Below are 16,524 nucleotides of genomic sequence, written 5' to 3' on the forward strand. Positions count from 1 at the left end.
AGGTAATGGTCTCATTAGATTGCACTCTCTCTGATGAAGTGATAATCAATCTTTATATGGTTTGTTCTCGTAAAAAAGAGATTTCAGGCTATATGAATTAGAATTGATTGCCGCAGACAAGCTTCATGGACTCTATATAGTGCATCCTAGTTTGATCATCAAATGTTTAACCCAAATAAACTCACATGCAGCTACAATCGTGACACTATATTCTTCCTTAGGACTTTGATCTCGCCATCACTGTTTGCTTCTTACTCTTTCAAGAATTAAGAATTAAGGTTACAATTCTTCCTTAAGCTTCATACTTTGATCTCGCCATCACTGTTTGATCATCAAATGTTTAACCCAAATAAACTCACATGCAGCTACAATCGTGACACTATATTCTTCCTTAGGACTTTGATCTCGCCATCACTGTTTGCTTCTTACTCTTTCAAGAATTAAGAATTAAGGTTACCTCATCTAGATCGCTTATCTGTAATGGACCGACCTAATCTACACCATATTGCCCTATTATCTGAAGATAATCTTGATCATGAAATAAAATACTTTTCCTTGAAACATCATATCACTAGTAGTATAGGATCCTCAAAGCTACTATCCAATGATCTGACAAGTTAGCTTTAGTGACTGTGAGATAGTTTAATTTTCTTATTAGTTTTCTGAATTTCTTTGAATGAGTTAGTGACTCTTATTTGGGATTCATGGGAGTATCTTGATTTAGTCCCTAGTATAGCACCCTCCTCCTCTAGTATATCCAATGTATACTTCTGTTGTGTGATATATATACCTTTTTTTAGACAAGCAATTTCTCTGCCGAGAAAGTATACCCAAGTGTTTAGTTTAGAAATGATGGTAAGATTGTCCACACAAACAAAGAAAGCAATATGTTTTCCTGACTATGAAATGAAGTAGAACACTGAGTGATTTATTATAATCTTGTCATGCCCTACTATAGAAGAGCTGAGTTGAATTTTCTAAACCAAGCTCTCAGAGATCACTTTAATCCATGTACACATTTCCTCAATTTACACATCAGACCCATCTTCCCTTGAGCAACAAACCTTGGAGGGTGCTCCACATAGACGTCCTCTAAAAGATCACTGTGAAGAAAATATTCTTTTATATCAAATTGATGAAAGGCCAATGAAATAAAGCAACTAAGGAGAGGAAGAGGCGAATTAAAGTGAGTTTGTCCATTGGAAAGAATGTATCAAGGTAGTCAACAACATAAAGCTAGGTGGAAACTTTAACCACCAAGTAAGCTTTACTAAGTCTATCAAGTTGGTGAACAATTAACTTTGAAAAAATTTTGACATTCTATAATGGACTTCCTAGGAGGAAGAGAAAATAGCTCCTAAGATGAGTTGGCGACGATTGTTAAACAAGGCACCTACTGTGATGGAAAAGATATTCTTAATTGCATGGGACTTCATGACAACAAGAGCAAAGGGTTAGCATGGATGAAATCTAGTTAGGTCATATATTGATTGGTTGATCTAGAATTGTTCACTCTTGTGTAGAAGATAAGCAATGGAAGGGAGGTGACGAGCAGTGGGAAGCTTGGACACTACTAAGTTGATGAGCCCTCCACAATGAAGATAACTACTTGACACAATGATAACAAAAATTTGTAAAAAGTGCAAACTGAGGTTCAAAATCTCTAACTGTGTTAGAGTTTCAGTCTTTGACTAAAATGATAACTTTTTGATATTGTGTTAACATTTTGATGTACGTGCCATGGCAAATTGGAGGTGGAAGAAGGAAGGAGACGAGAAAAAAATAATAATAATAACACAACTATATATTTAAATTCAAATGTTGTTCTCCACTTGGAATAATACAATTTTAACATTATCTTGTATGGACACATGCTAAAAAAACATTATCTCAATTCATCTTCACCCATATGGTAGCATGCCAAGAGGTGTCAAGTGTAGGTATGAAACAATACACACCGACATAATTGACACAACAATACATGAGACATTGTTTGTGCTGAATAGCATTGAGTTTTGTTAATCTATTAGAACAATACGTTCGACAAATTCACTTGGTAGGTACGAGATTTTAAGCCATGAGGTGGAGTTTCTGTGTTGTTTGAAGAGAGGGCAAATAGGAGGGCATTTCACTCTGAAATTTCACAATTTGATAAATATGAAAGCCCTTTGTGTGATTTTATAAAATGCTGAAAATAATTTAAAAAATCATATAGATGTTGAACACTGTGCTCCACTAAGTTATAAGAACAGTATATTGGTTTACTGATATAGGAAGTTTGGAAAAATAAATGTAGTTTTACCTTGCAAAGAAGTAACAATTTAATATGCAAATCCAATTTTTCGTGAATCAATAAATCACACAATGATTTTCTATTGAATTTTCATTGATCCTTTCTTAAAGATATTACACTTTCACTCTATTTTTCTACAATTTTAATGTGACACCATAATACCATATTAATTTAAACTCAGTGGTTGTTAAAAGACGTGAGCTAATGCTATAGGAATATTCTTATATCTTTTTATATCTTCATTTGATTTTGTTTATTTCTTGTCTTAATTTAATGAATTAGGTTTTATACTAACTTTTTTGCCCATACAAGTGAAATATGCCCAATGAAATTGAAATGGAGAGATTAGGGCTAGTTTATATTGGCCCCAGTTAATTTTGTGTCAATCTGTACTGGTTTGTACCAGTATGTACCTACCTCTCTGTCTCCTTTTTGTTTCATTTCTATCATCTCTGTGTTATACTCCACTTTTGTCTAGGTATATATGATAAATTCGCTAGTGCTTTTGCAAAGGCTGTTCAAGCTCTGGAAGTTGGCAATGGCCTTATTGAAACTACTGTTCAGGTATTAACTTCTATTTTGATGCAAATTCAATCCTTCAATATTCATGTACCTGAAGTACTTTATCTTCAGCAATTGGTTGATGTAAAAAGGCCAGTAACTTCAAGTTTTTTCACTCCTTGAGAAAATTCGTTTCTTCAATTTTAATCATCTCAAAGTTAACTTATTTTGTAGATCAGTTTTGTGTTTTTACTTAGTATTTCTAATTAACATGAGTATTTCTAAACTTTTTGTACTTGTATGAAACTTTAGATCTTTAAACTTGTATCTTCTTATTGCAGGGTCCATTGATCAATGAAGCCGCTTTAGAAAAGGTGATTAATTTTCTTCACCTAAATATGAATTCTATTACCTTAAAAAATCTCCCTTGGGAATATTTAGTGACATGGTTCTTTCTGACTTTTTGCTTCTTCAGGTTGAATCATTAGTTAAAGATGCTACTGGAAAGGTAATCTTCATTACTAGTATGGATAGTCATTGCTTTCCTGATTGGAGCCATTATTATTATTATTATTTGATGCGTTCAAACCTGAATTATAGTCTTTTATATTTAAAACTTTCGTCTGTATAAAATTATTGGGATTCAAGGCTCTATAGGACTATTACAGAGGTAGTTTGTCTAGGAGTTCATGAAGTCTCTGTTCGTTGATTCATAGAAAACAGGAAGGGATAAGTGATGTATATCATGCATGGACTGAAAGTTTGAACCATGTGAACCGGCACAATCCCAATGTCTCATTCTGTTCCCCATAACAATGTCGTATGGCCAGATGATACCAATTGCCGCTTAGGCCAACATGGAAGGAGACAATAAGAATCATTCGTAATTGCTCACATGATACTTAGAATAATTTTGTTGGTCACAAGGAGGGGAAGAGGAGAGGAAGAAGGGCTATAAATTGGGGTGAAATAGAGAATGGAAAACGTAAGAGCAATAATTAAGGATCGAGGAGGTGGACGACTGAGGAGGTGGATGCAAAACTGCTAAGAAGCAATGTTGATTATGGAGGAGATATGTAAGGTTTTCGGAAGGGGTTTCACCTCATTACCGACCTTTATTGGGTTGCGATTTGTTGATTGCGAGTTGAGATTATGGTAGAGTCGCAATTGACACTACAACTGAGAAGATGAGTTTGTGTTTTTTCCTATTGTGCTCCACTAAGTAAAATTTTAATCAACCTAATTAATTTTAGGGCATATTATAATTTGACACTGCAGTTATAGATAAATGCCATTTAACTCTGAATTTTAGGTTTAAAATGGCATTTAAGATAAATTTCATTTAAAACCTTATTTTTTAGGTTAATTTCATTAATTAATTTTAGGATAAAATTAATTTACTCTCTGATTTTAGGATAAATTTCATTTAGTCATACATTTTATGGTAAAATTTATTTAAACCTTTTATTTTAGATAAATTTCACTTTAACCCTTATTTTTTAGGTAAATTTGAGTTTAACTATGGACTTTAGGGATTTATCAAAATTAAAATTCTATTAGTTGAGTGTATTAAATCAATTAATTGATTAACTTATTGTAATCAATTAGCAAAGTGAATTAATTCCAATCAGCTAATTACAGATAAGATTATATCTATTTGCGAACAGAACGTGTTCAGTTGACTTCCGAGTGGACTCAACTACTCAGTTGATTGCAGCCTACAAATACCTTATTTTTTAGTCAAGTACGCACCTATGTAAAAATTCTCAAAAACTAAGAATACAAGTTCTCTTGTAACCTCTCACAACTCACATACTAGGAATCCTTGCCTTGAGTTTTCTTCTGCCTGTCAGGAGTCCCTTCTATAAGACTTCTTCAATCTGCTAGGTATGTCATCAACCTTGAGGACTTCTTGTCTGCCAACTAATGTTGAACTTCTCCATCTACTAAGTATCCGATCAACTTGACACTTCTCCATCTGTCTGCTCCTATTGGACTTCTCTATCTGCCAAGTATTTAATCAATTTGACCTACTTAGATTTTTCCAATCACTGCACCTGACAGAACTTATAAGCAAATGCAACATTAACCAAACTTAAATCTTTTTCCCAACCTGTCAAGATCACTTGCACACTTGACAGAACTTATAAGCAAATACAACATTAACCAAACTTAAATCTTTTTTCCAAATACATCAATACCATTTAGAACTCACCACTTAGGGTAAGATTGCACCAACAAATTTTTGACAACTAATTATAGAATTTATCTTTGAATGTTTACATAGCATCTCAACCCTATTTCTCTCATATTATCATGTATTGAGATTGCACCTAATGTTTTGTAGATGTATACTATGTTATGCAAATATTATTTGTTAACCTCTGCTAACATGGACAACCATGATACCTCTAATAATGAGGCTCTTAGCCTCATTATCTTGATCACAAGTCTCTTTGTTAATTCCTTCTGTAGGAGTTTCCTCATAGATGGGTTCTTTATCTTAACATAATATTCTCCAAGTAGATTAAGTCAAGATTTTTTCTTAAGATATTCATGATATCATGATCATTTTCTCTGCACATGGAACATCTTGTCAGTATGAACACACCCTTAACTTGATTTTTCTTTCCCATCAGGTGGCTTTGATTGATTCTAGTTGAAATCTCTTAGGATCGTGAAATTGTTGTCTTTTGCCAAGTGAGATCCTCCACCCTTCTTGTAACTCCCTGATTTTCTCTAGTCTTCCACTGTAAATGTCATCTGATAACCTTCTTCAACAATTGCATTGAATGTGTGGCAAGTTTCAATTTCTAGGTTATATTTCACCAAGCTGATTATCATTCTTATCCAATGAAACATTGCTCTTTACTGCTTACTATACTCAGATATATATCATCTGTTATCTTGCTTTAATCAGTGGAACTATATATTCATAGTCTTAATTCTATTCAAATTTCCTTCTTAATATAAGACAAACTACAAAATTTTGGTCAGACCGCTTAAGATCTCATCAAGTCCTCCATTCCCATTAATTACCAACCTTATTTGTAGAAATTTTAGTGAACCTTGAAGGATCAGCTCATCCTCATTGGAATTTCAATATTTTCAGATAATTACTTTTTTGGCTTCTAGGTGCAGATGTTGGTAGCCTATGTTATGAAGATTGCCAAAGTTTAACCACCTCAGCAATCAGGTTATCTTTCCACAAAATTAATAAAACAATGATCTTGGATGTTTGACAACTTGACCTCTCATGTTTCAAGATTCAATTTCTTTACAAAAAATTAAATCTCAATTCACTCTTTCCTCTTGAGAGTAGAAAGATAATTCATATTGTAGAGTATGAAAGTTCCATGCTGGTATAGGTTTAGCAAGAAATGACTGATTCTTGAATTGAACCTCTGTAAGCAAAACCTCAATAACTTTTTCTTAGAGTTGCAATCTTTATCCATCTTCCTTGAAACTAGACACGAAGATTTTTTAAATGGTATATTGATTCTTGTGCAGGACTCCATATAGCAGGAAAATTGATTGATTTCATGAAATGAATAGCTGAGTGATAAGCCTTAGCTCTTAATTGAGGCAGTTCAAAAACTTGTAGAACAAAGTTGAAATAAATTCAGAAGAGATAACCAAGATGCCACTTGAGTTAGGGTGATAAAGAGAACTTGATACCATTCCAGCCTCTTAGGTGTGAGAACACCTCAAGAGCTGGCTTTACCTAGATCAGTGAACCACACCTCATCTATAAAATAGTGAGTGAGTAGGCAATCCACATTTCAAGTTTTGAAACTGATGTTGATCATAAACCTAGAGATATTGTATATATGATAGTTAATTGCACCAAACTGAGACTTGGAAGATTTGTGAGGTATGATACAACAAGGAAAGACTTACAAACACATTCATACTTAATTGAGTAACCTAATTGAATGAAATAAAGGAACTTTCACATTATTTGACTTATATGATTTTTTATATAAATATATTTTGTTTTTTTAATATTATTCCATGAATAAAACTTGTAATCAATCTAGGCATACTTTCTTCTTATTTTGTACATCGTGAATCTTAATAAAACTAATATTTTTCTCACTTGAATCGTAGAAGTAAATTCACCTTACTTATTGACCCCCAAATAATTATACTCCTTTTACAGGGAGCAGATGTACTAGTTGGGGGAAGGAGACACAGCCTAGGCAGGACATTCTATGAGCCTACTGTACTTGGAAATGTCAATAATGAGATGCTAATATCTAGGTACAATCTATGGCCTTTAGCTTTTCTGGCTTGTTTACTCTGATGTGATGCTGTTCAATGACAACTTAATTGTAGTGAATGGCGATAACTATGATCAAGTGCTATTTTACCTTTTAGTGACTATTGAATTCATTAGCTCTTAGACACTATCGCAACTGGATTTTGTTAGGCTTATGTTATTTTGATTCTCTACTACTTTAATATTTGACTAAAATCTGTGCAGTCAAGAAGTATTTGGCCCAGTTGCACCACTTTTACGCTTTAAAACTGAAGAAGAGGCTATACAAATAGCTAATGATACAAATGCAGGTTATTTCCTAAATGCACTGCATATATGTTTTTGTTTAGGTTGTTGATACCGAGTAGCTTTTTTTGTGGTTCAATATAATTGAGAACATTTTGCTTTGATTAAATTTTAGTTTTGATATGCATCAACTGTGTACTTGTGGGTCTGAAAGGTTAGTTCAGCATGATAGGAATCAAAATGGAGCTTAGACACCGATGGACATTTATAGATAGTTGTATGCTTGTGAATATATAACCACTTGTCAAAGCAGTCACATTGCTGAAACAACTGAAGTTGGTGACAATCATACTGGATTTATTACTCCTGTGTTCATTAATTGAGCAAATTTGTGCTCTTCATTATTTCTTTTCAGATTTATTTGTGTTAATAATATAAATATTTAAATTTGTCCTTTTCCTAATAACTTGGGTTTTTAGAGTAATGGCTATCAATCCACTTTTACATGTTATCAAAGGAAGTTCAAAGTCATATGTTGGCTTTGAACCAATCAAGTAAAGTATAGCCACCTACATATAAAGGGGAAGTGTTAAGAACATAAATAAAAAACCTTTTCTAAGAGCTTGAGATTTTGGGTTAAGTGCTATCAACTATAATATTTTTCTATAGAAGATCATGTTGATGAAGCTTTCTTTATCAATGGTCATTGAAGTTTTTTTCATCATGAAGTATATTTTCAGTGTTAAATAGGGTTCAAGGAACCAATAGAATTAATAGTAAGAAGAAAGCAACTAGCGCTTGGAAATGGATTAACAATGCAGAGTTTCAACATTGCTAGTGGATCATATAATTTTGCAAACTTGTTTGTAATTCATCGAGGTAGATGTTGAGTTGGTGATGATGACGAGATAATTTGTACTTCACAATCCAACTTGAATGATGCAGGTAGATAGATCTACACATGCTAGAGGGAACGTCGTATGGCGCCAAAGTTATCTGACAAAGCTCCTATGATGCTTAAGTCAATACAATGCTTGTGGAAGCAAAAGTACGATGGAAATTAAGAGAGAGAGAGATTGTGAACTTGTCTACGTTGAATATACCTCACTACTTATAGATGTGTGGGAAGTGTGGAATCTGTAGAGATTATGGCCATAATGTCCAAGAAAGTAGAGGGGTTGTTCTGATTATTTCAATCATTTTTGGTTGTTAATCTCGCCTCAATTACTATTTGATTATAGCGGCTTCAATTGTTCAGTCATAGCTACCCTAGAGATGGTGATTGTGGAGTGACCATTATTAGAATTGTGGGCCACTTCAATTGTTCGATTGGGGAACTGAGTTGTATCAAGGGCTGTAAACAAGCCAAGCTGAGCCAAACTTTGTGGTGTTCAAGCTTGTTTGATAAGGTAATCAAGCCAAGCCAAGTCTAGAATGAATCAAGCTGTTAAAATGATTGTTCAAGCTTGGTTTGATTTTTTTTTCATAAGCTTAAACTCGGGTCCGTTTAAATGATTTCGAGCTCTCAATTCAAGTTTGTTTGATTGTTTGAAATTTTTACTTTTTAAGCTTGTTAGGTTGGTTATTGAGCTTGATAATACATATTTATTTCTTCATTTTGAAACTTTTTTTGTTTATTTAGCATGTTCATAAAAGTTTATAGTTCACAAATATTATTCATCAATATTATTCACGAACGTTGTTCATAAATATTATTCACGAATGTTATTCACAAACATTAACGAGTTAAACACGTGTTCAAGCTTGTTTATTTGGTTTAACGAGTTGTTCAAATTTGTTCATTTAATTGATCTTATGTGTATTGAACAAACATAAATAAGCTCAACACCAAACTTGTTCACGAATGTTCGGTTCATTTATAACCCTAGTTGTATGTGCTCAATGGGTCGAGTTGCGTGGAGAGTTTGGGTGACCAAGCTGTATAAAAAGCTTGAGAGATTGAGCTATATGGAGAGCTCAAGAGATCAAGCTCTATGGAGAGCTGGGAAGACCGAGCTGTAAGCGGGAAGCTTAACTGATCTTGCTCTTAATTATGATTTGGAACTTCCTGCACATCTTTATAAATGCTAACATTGTCAACATGGGACGAGATCACATAAGCACAGTATGCTGACTTGGAGTGGGATTAGTATCTTTTTAGCTGCTAGGAACTTTCTTGCAGCTAAATCCACCAGTTAAAAGCTAATTGTTGCTAGAAATATAGTGATGTATCAGCTATGATCATTGTTATATTTTCTTAATTGATGTCATTTTATGATGCACATTTTAGACTCTCCGTCAACTAAGATAGTCAACAAATGACAAGAATATGTACATCCGCCTTCCATTTTTTTTTTATTGGTTATGTGGAACTGTCATTTGTGCAGGTTTAGCTGCTTACATATTCACTAGTAGCATGCCTCGTTCTTGGCGTGTGTCAGAAGCTCTTGAGTATGGACTTGTTGGAGTTAATGAAGGATTAATATCCACTGAGGTTGGCTCCATAAGTTTATCTATTTTACTAGATGTGCAAAACAAGTTTGCTACATTGGTATTTTGTCTTGTAAGGTTGCACCATTCGGAGGATTTAAGCAGTCAGGTCTTGGAAGGGAAGGTTCCAAGTATGGGATTGATGAATACTTGGAAGTAAGTGAATGTGATTCCAATATTTACATTGAATATTAACTTTTGTCAAAGTGACATATATGTTCCCGTGTGGATATCTTTGCAGATTAAGTATGTATGCTTAGGAAACTTGAAGGAGGCATAGATTGATGCAAGAGCACAGCAGAAACTCGACTGAAGCTAATAATGACCCAGTCGCCTCTGTAGGTGGGTAGGAGTTTTCACATTATTGTTAACCAATATTTAGTACTTTGGAAAATCTTCACAACAATGTTTAATGCTCTTGGCTGGATGAGAACGCAAACTTCTGCTCAGGTGTTTCCACTTTTCGTAGTTAAATGAATCAGGACAAAAGATCACTCTGTTTCAGTGTTAACAATTACCTTCTTGTTTAATAAAAGATGTTTTCTAAACTATGGAATGGGCCTCGAATTGTTGATGTGGTAGCATAGCAGTCGTTCATCTATCTTGTCCTCTATACCTTTGTCAGGCCATGGTTTTGTTGAGGGGCTTATGCTCATCAAAAACACAATTTGATTTGGTCAAAAATATGAACTGCAGATGTGTGGAATTGGTAAGAAGCATTGAGCTTTATGGTTTCTTCTAAATATTAGAAATTTTTAATTTTATTTTCTTGTTGTCTTTTATGTTTTTGTGAAGAAAGGGATTGTGACTGACAAATATTACAAAGCTACTTTAGAAAAGTTCTCACCAGCCAATTGAGAAAATTCAAATGGGGGTACCCATAATACAACATCCCTACTACATTTTCTTGTCAACATTGGATTAGCATTTGCCAATCCCTTAAACGCCAAGCTCCAATGTTCTCCACAATTGTCACTTGACAATCCAAACTTGCAACACTATGTTTTGGAGAAGACATCAAGAGTGCCCAAAATAGAACAACCGAACTGAATTTCCGGCCACTTAATTTGCTAACATATGAAAACACTTTAAAGTTTCCTCTTCAAAAAGGATTATATCCAGTTCTTCCCTTAACTTGGAGTTCAGATCCTGCAAAAGGGTTGCTATTCTGCATCATGGCTTCCTGGATTCCTCCAATGCAATTTCTTTAGGAAAATATTTCCGAATACAATGTGAAAATATCTGACACACAAGCGACAATAATTATGTTAAAAAAAAATGGCTGCTACTCGGTCGGCTTCTGCTCGTCGTCGGAGTCCTTTAGGTGTTCGAAGAAATTCCCCAGATGCCAGAGATCGTTCTCGTGCCAACTGCCACGGTTGGCGGTGGCCCTCCACTGCTGGTCGGCGATCATCTCCGGCGACAGCCCCCATTGCCTGAGTTCCTCCTCGGAGTGGTGGAGGGCGAAGGTATAGTCGCGGCCGCTGGGACCGAGCTGCATGACTCTGATGTCGCAGTTTTCGGGGTTGTTCAGCAGCTCGAACTGCTCCACCGTCCACTTGAACCACTTCATCAGGAACACCCGCGAGGTCAAGCCGTGCGACACGATCACGAAGCTCACCTCCGCCTTCTCGTCCTGCTCCAGCCTCCCCATGTCGATGTCCCTCCACAGCGACTCCATGAAACCTGTTTCCCGTTGTTTGCGTCATTTAATTCTGTGACCGGAGGATTGAATTCATGGAGGAGAATGTAACATCTTACTGGCAACGCGGTCGAAGACGTCGGCGGCGGACTCGCCTTCGGGGAAGCGGAAGAAGAAGCGGCCGAAGCGCTCCCTCGCCTCCTTGATGGCCTTCATCCGCTCCTCCACCTGGAAGTTTCCGAAGTCCTGCTCCCTGATCCGGCACTCTTCGCGGACGCCGACGATGCGGTTGCGCGGGAAGGCGCGGCCCAGCTCCCGCAGCGTCGCCCGCGTCCGTTCGTACGGCGACACGTAAAAGTACACCTTCCAGTTCTCCCCGTCCTCCGACGACAGCAGCTGCCGGATGCACTCGCCGGCGGCGCGGGCCTGCTCGGCGCCCTGCGGAGTAAGCGGGACCTTGTGGTCGGGCGTGGTCGAGTACGCCGCCGTGTCAAGGTTCCCCTGGCTCTCGCCGTGCCGCACCAGGATGATCCGCTTCGGGAGGCACCGGCGGTGGACGTGGCTCCTCTCTTCTCTGTTCATGGGCTCCGACGATGACTTTGTCCGATGTCTTTGGCCGACAATTCAACAAGCGCGTTTATAGAGGGCGGAGTCGTCCATTTTTCCTTGCCTTGCAAGACTTTGACTTGAGTTGGTCATCAAAGTTAAGCCCATGCTTCGTGCGCAATAAGAGTCCAGAATCCTGTCAACAATGGCTGTTCAACAAAAGGAGGAGGAGTTAGCTGGAGCTCAAAGATTGTCAGAAATTCTCCAAAAGCTATCCATTTTTATTCAAGCTCACAACTTTTGTTAGAGAGCACGAGTTAGTCACGCAAAGTAGGGGAGGCAGGCATCAAGTTGGCAGGTATGCCAAATTAGAAATCTTTAATACGTCCGTAAGAAAAGATTGTCAGATTTCAGTTCAGATAAGGACATCCACAATAATGCTAGAACGTTATAATATTTATCATCTCATCAAAAAAACATGGGGTCCATTATCACATACTTATTATAACAACATCCTTCTTTCACCCACATCCCTCATTATTTATGGGTCCCATAAAACTAACCATTTTATGGCCGCCCCTCTCGGCCGGAAGCTACCTCCAAGTCGAAGCCCTAGCCACGGTAAGGTCTGAGCCCCTTCCCCCTACCGCCAGCGATGTCAAGCACCTCTGCGCAGTGCCGCCGGCCTTCCTTTTTGCCCTTGGAGTATATTTTTTTTTTATTTTTTTTTTTAATTTTTGGTTCGGCTTCTCTTCCAGTTCACAACATCCCGTCGGCGAATCCTCTTCTTCTTCCATGTCAAGCCACCGAAATCTTCCTTTACCTAACTGACAGTGGTTCCTCTTTCCTTCGCGAAATATCGATTCAGGAGATCCAGCAGTAGCCTCTCTCCTGAAACGAATAGGCTCGAGCGCCTGCCACTGCCCTAGAACTGTGGCCACGATGAAGCTTCATTTTGGTCACCCAAGATCCCAAATCTGATGCAGGCGGGTAGTGATAGACTTGTGAGTTGTTCTTCCGACTTTTCTGTAATTGCTTCTTTAGGCTAACAATTCGGTATGTGCCCCGAAAGGCTGCTTCGAACCGTTCCCCACGAAGCGGAGAATCCCATCGAAAAGTCCCTCAGAGAAGCATTCCTTCTCCTGCAGGACCAGTTGAAACCCCCTTTTCCTCTTACGATCCCATTTCCTCCCGAGTACTCCCAATTGAATCATGCAATTGCTTTCGGCATACTGGCACAACCGCATCTTGCTAAAGTGCATCTCACCCACCTTCACTCCATTGTTGTGGACGGATATGAGATTTTCACCTCCATCCTCCTCAAACTTTGCAATGAATCCTTCTCCAGGCTGTTGGAGGTTCCTAAATGTTAGCTGCTCTGGGTGTGCTCAATGCTGATCCACGTCTCAGCCGAAAAGATTGAAACTTTGTTCATTTCTCTCATGAGGCAGATTACTGGAGGGGATTTCAGCGAGTCCAATTTGTGGTTGAGTGTCGAGGTTCTTAAAATATTGTCTAACAATTGGGATTGGTTGGTGGAGGAGCCTATAGTCCTCTCAAGTGCATTGTATGTCTATCTCAGGTTGTTAGCAGATCATTTTAGGTTAGGAGGAAGCTTCAAGTTGGAAGAGCTGAAGAGGATGGAGATTGACTTTTGTGTCAAGGCGTTGAGAGAACACTTTCAGTTGTCTATGCATATTGGTAGAGATCTTGTCCGTATTCTACAAGATGTGACCTATATTCCTGAGTTCAAGGACATTTGGAAGGATCTGCTGTTTGATCCTAAAAGTTTCCAGGTTTCAGAATTTTCCAGTCTGTCCAACCTTTATTGGAGAAGAACACCATCACACTTTTTCTTGCTGAGGATCAGTCCCCAAATGGAAAGCCAATTGAGGTTTTTGCTCACCTTTGTGAAATGGGGGAGCCAGAAAAGGTACCAAACATGGTTTGTCAAGAAGCACTTATATTGGCCTGGTAGTGAGTCTATGATAAGTGACATAGTTCGCTTCATATGTTGTGTCCACCATCCTTCGAATGAGATAATTCATTCTAATGTCATATCGAGGTGGGCAGTCATTGGTTGGCTTCTGAAGTCTTGCAGGAGGAATTATTATGAGGCAAATGCAAAGCTTGCTTTGTTTTATGACTGGTTGTTTTTTGATGAAAAGATTGACAATATCATGAACATTGAACCTGCAATGCTTTTGATGGTAAATTCTGTGCCACAGTATGTTGATATTACACATATGCTGCTAGAGTTTTTGTTTCTGCTAGTAGATAACTATGATGTTCATCACAGAGAGATGCTTGCTGGGAGTGTTTCAGCATCTATTAATTTATTGCTCAGAAAAGGCATGGTACATTCATTGGATCCTCTGATTTCTTGTAATTCGATCTCACCAGCGCTCAGGGAAAGGCTCAACTCGTTCCTTCCAGCACTACATCTGTGTTGCCATAAAAAGGTTAATGAAGATGAAACATCTATTGACATTTGACGGTATATTGCTCATAAAATAGACATTTCCATCACTGCATGTTGGCTGGTTGGGTGACAGATCCGGAATATGACATATTTCATCACCTTGTTCCCGTGAATATTATTTTTCCTAATTATCAGCAGATTTAAAATTTTTATATCTTCTCTGTATCTATTTGTTTCTTTATCTTCGACTCTTTACAAGAAAGGATTGTATGATATTATCGACGTTTACCTAATTGGTACAATATAATTTCTTTGAATTTGAAAATGTCAGAGATGCAATGCCAAGAGAGGCCCCTTGGAGGTAGGGTTTTCAGTTGTTTAATATGATTGTCAGGTGGTACACTAACAATTGTTGGATTTTATTGAACTTCTCAGATGGGGGATGATAAGATGGTAGGATTATATATCTCAAATCTTGTCAGATCATTTTGTAGGTCAACTAATGAAGAATCAAAAAGTAATATGTTAAATTTTTTTTTGGTATCCCTACCCTATGAACATTTCCTCATTTTTCCGTCTTTAATCCTGCTGATAGATTTAGTTTATCAGCTATGGTTTTGTTTCTCTTTTACTGATCTTAGATACAATATAAAATACCGAAAATAGGCGAATATTAATAAGAAAATTTTCCGGAATTTTGGACATTTTTTGGGAATTTTTCGGAGCTCGTATGGACGAGTTTACGGGGATAGAAACAGGGCCCGGGAAAGCCTGTTTAGGTTACCCAATTTAAGTGAGGAAAAGTTTTATTTTTCCTTTTTGGTTTTTCTTTTTCTTTATTTTGTTTTTCTCCTCCTCTTCTGTCGGCGTGTCCCCAAGCCTTCCCCGCGCGCCTTCTCTTCTTCTCACGCGTGTTAGGATCGGTTGAGCTAGAGGGGGGGGGGGGGGGGAATGGCTCACTTCTTTCCTGACCAACTTTGTTTTGCACAGCGGAAATCTGAAGGCAACGCTAACTTAGGTATTTACTTGGTATCCACCTCCTCAAGGAGGTGACTAGTCCAAGGATCCACACCACTCACACTCTTTCACTATCAAAAGCCCTCCTTCTCGGAATCACACCGAAGGTGGAGAAACCTTAACAGAAATACAACTCTCCCTTCTCTCCAAAGTAAGTATCACAAACACTACAAGGAAGAAGAAGAGAAATATTACAGCTTTTTACTAGCTTCTTCTTTGCAGTGGGACTTTTGTAAGTGTTGGAGAGGAGCTTGAACCATTTTCTTTGAATCTTGATCACTTGAGAGCTTTTCAAGGACTTGGAGAGCAATAGAACAGTATATGTTTGTTGTTGTACTGTTTTCCAATTTCTTCCCGTGTTTTAAACGTTGAGAAAACTAGCCGTTTCTCACGCCACTGTCGCCGTGGATCGATTGAGACTATATCTCAATCGATTCACAAGTATCCGTTGGAAGCCATCGCGTCAAGATCAACGGTGTAGATTCTTTTATTTGACTTGGATCGATTGGAGCAGCGTTTGAATCGATTCAGCCACCTTGCTCATGAAATCGTAACCACGTGAATCGATCGTCCGATCGATTCAATACCTTGAATCGATCGGCTGATCGATTCAGCACGATTCTGTGCTTCGCACAGAATGTTCACGGATCGATCGACCGATCGATTCAATCCCTTGAATCGATCGGCTGATCGATTCAGAACAATTCTGTGCTTCGCACAGAATGTTCACGGATCGATCGGATGATCGATCCAGACGCATTCTGTGCTGCGCAGAACCTTACCAATCGATCAGCTGACCGATTGACTTACCTTCAATCGATCGGCTGATCGATTCAGAGGTAATCTGCTGCATGAGCATGTTTTTGTGACTTGCAGGAGCTTCTCTTTGCCAAGAATCCGGTCCCCGACCTTCTTGGACTTCTCTTTTCCTGCATCTGGTCTTCTGACCCGCAAGAACTCTTTTTGCCAAGAATCCAGTCCTCGACCTTCTTGGACTTCTCTTGCATCTGGTCTTCTGACCTGCAAGAAACTCCTCCTGCAAACTCACAGTGCATGTTAGTTCCAACATTTTAACCTAAATTTAAATAATTGTCAACACATTGAAA

General features: G+C 37.8%; 3 protein-coding genes across 4 annotated transcripts in view; 2 read left to right on the top strand and 1 right to left on the bottom strand.

Annotated features, from left to right (window-relative positions):
* LOC121967200 (succinate-semialdehyde dehydrogenase, mitochondrial-like) overlaps positions 1-10,342 on the top strand; it is a 40,221-nt gene extending 29,879 nt beyond the window's left edge. Inside the window, exons 13-20 of one of the 2 annotated variants that reach the window (XM_042517275.1) lie at positions 2,772-2,857; positions 3,136-3,168; positions 3,270-3,302; positions 6,957-7,057; positions 7,281-7,366; positions 9,689-9,795; positions 9,870-9,947; positions 10,033-10,342. In XM_042517275.1, the coding sequence (XP_042373209.1) occupies positions 2,772-2,857; positions 3,136-3,168; positions 3,270-3,302; positions 6,957-7,057; positions 7,281-7,366; positions 9,689-9,795; positions 9,870-9,947; positions 10,033-10,071 (563 nt within the window). In that variant the 3' untranslated portion in view covers positions 10,072-10,342. Of the gene's footprint in view, positions 1-2,771; positions 2,858-3,135; positions 3,169-3,269; positions 3,303-6,956; positions 7,058-7,280; positions 7,367-8,246; positions 8,815-9,688; positions 9,796-9,869; positions 9,948-10,032 lie in introns of those variants that run through there. The other variant, XM_042517276.1, reaches the window with a different exon arrangement.
* A 613-nt stretch (positions 10,343-10,955) lies between these two features.
* Positions 10,956-12,218, bottom strand: LOC121967201 (phosphoglycerate mutase-like protein AT74). The gene is made up of 2 exons (XM_042517278.1): positions 11,553-12,218; positions 10,956-11,477 (listed from the first exon to the last, which is right to left on the bottom strand). Exons 1-2 carry the CDS (start codon positions 12,013-12,015, stop codon positions 11,077-11,079), a joined length of 864 nt encoding a protein of 287 aa, XP_042373212.1. The 5' UTR covers positions 12,016-12,218; the 3' UTR covers positions 10,956-11,076.
* A 780-nt stretch (positions 12,219-12,998) lies between these two features.
* LOC121967202 (integrator complex subunit 3-like) lies at positions 12,999-14,335 on the top strand. Its single transcript, XM_042517279.1, has 2 exons — positions 12,999-14,189; positions 14,279-14,335. Exons 1-2 carry the CDS (start codon positions 13,371-13,373, stop codon positions 14,312-14,314), a joined length of 855 nt encoding a protein of 284 aa, XP_042373213.1. The 5' UTR covers positions 12,999-13,370; the 3' UTR covers positions 14,315-14,335.
* Positions 14,336-16,524: the final 2,189 nt, after the last annotated feature.

This window comes from Zingiber officinale, chromosome 3B (assembly GCF_018446385.1).
Source record: "Zingiber officinale cultivar Zhangliang chromosome 3B, Zo_v1.1, whole genome shotgun sequence".
Classification (NCBI taxonomy): domain Eukaryota; kingdom Viridiplantae; phylum Streptophyta; class Magnoliopsida; order Zingiberales; family Zingiberaceae; genus Zingiber; species Zingiber officinale.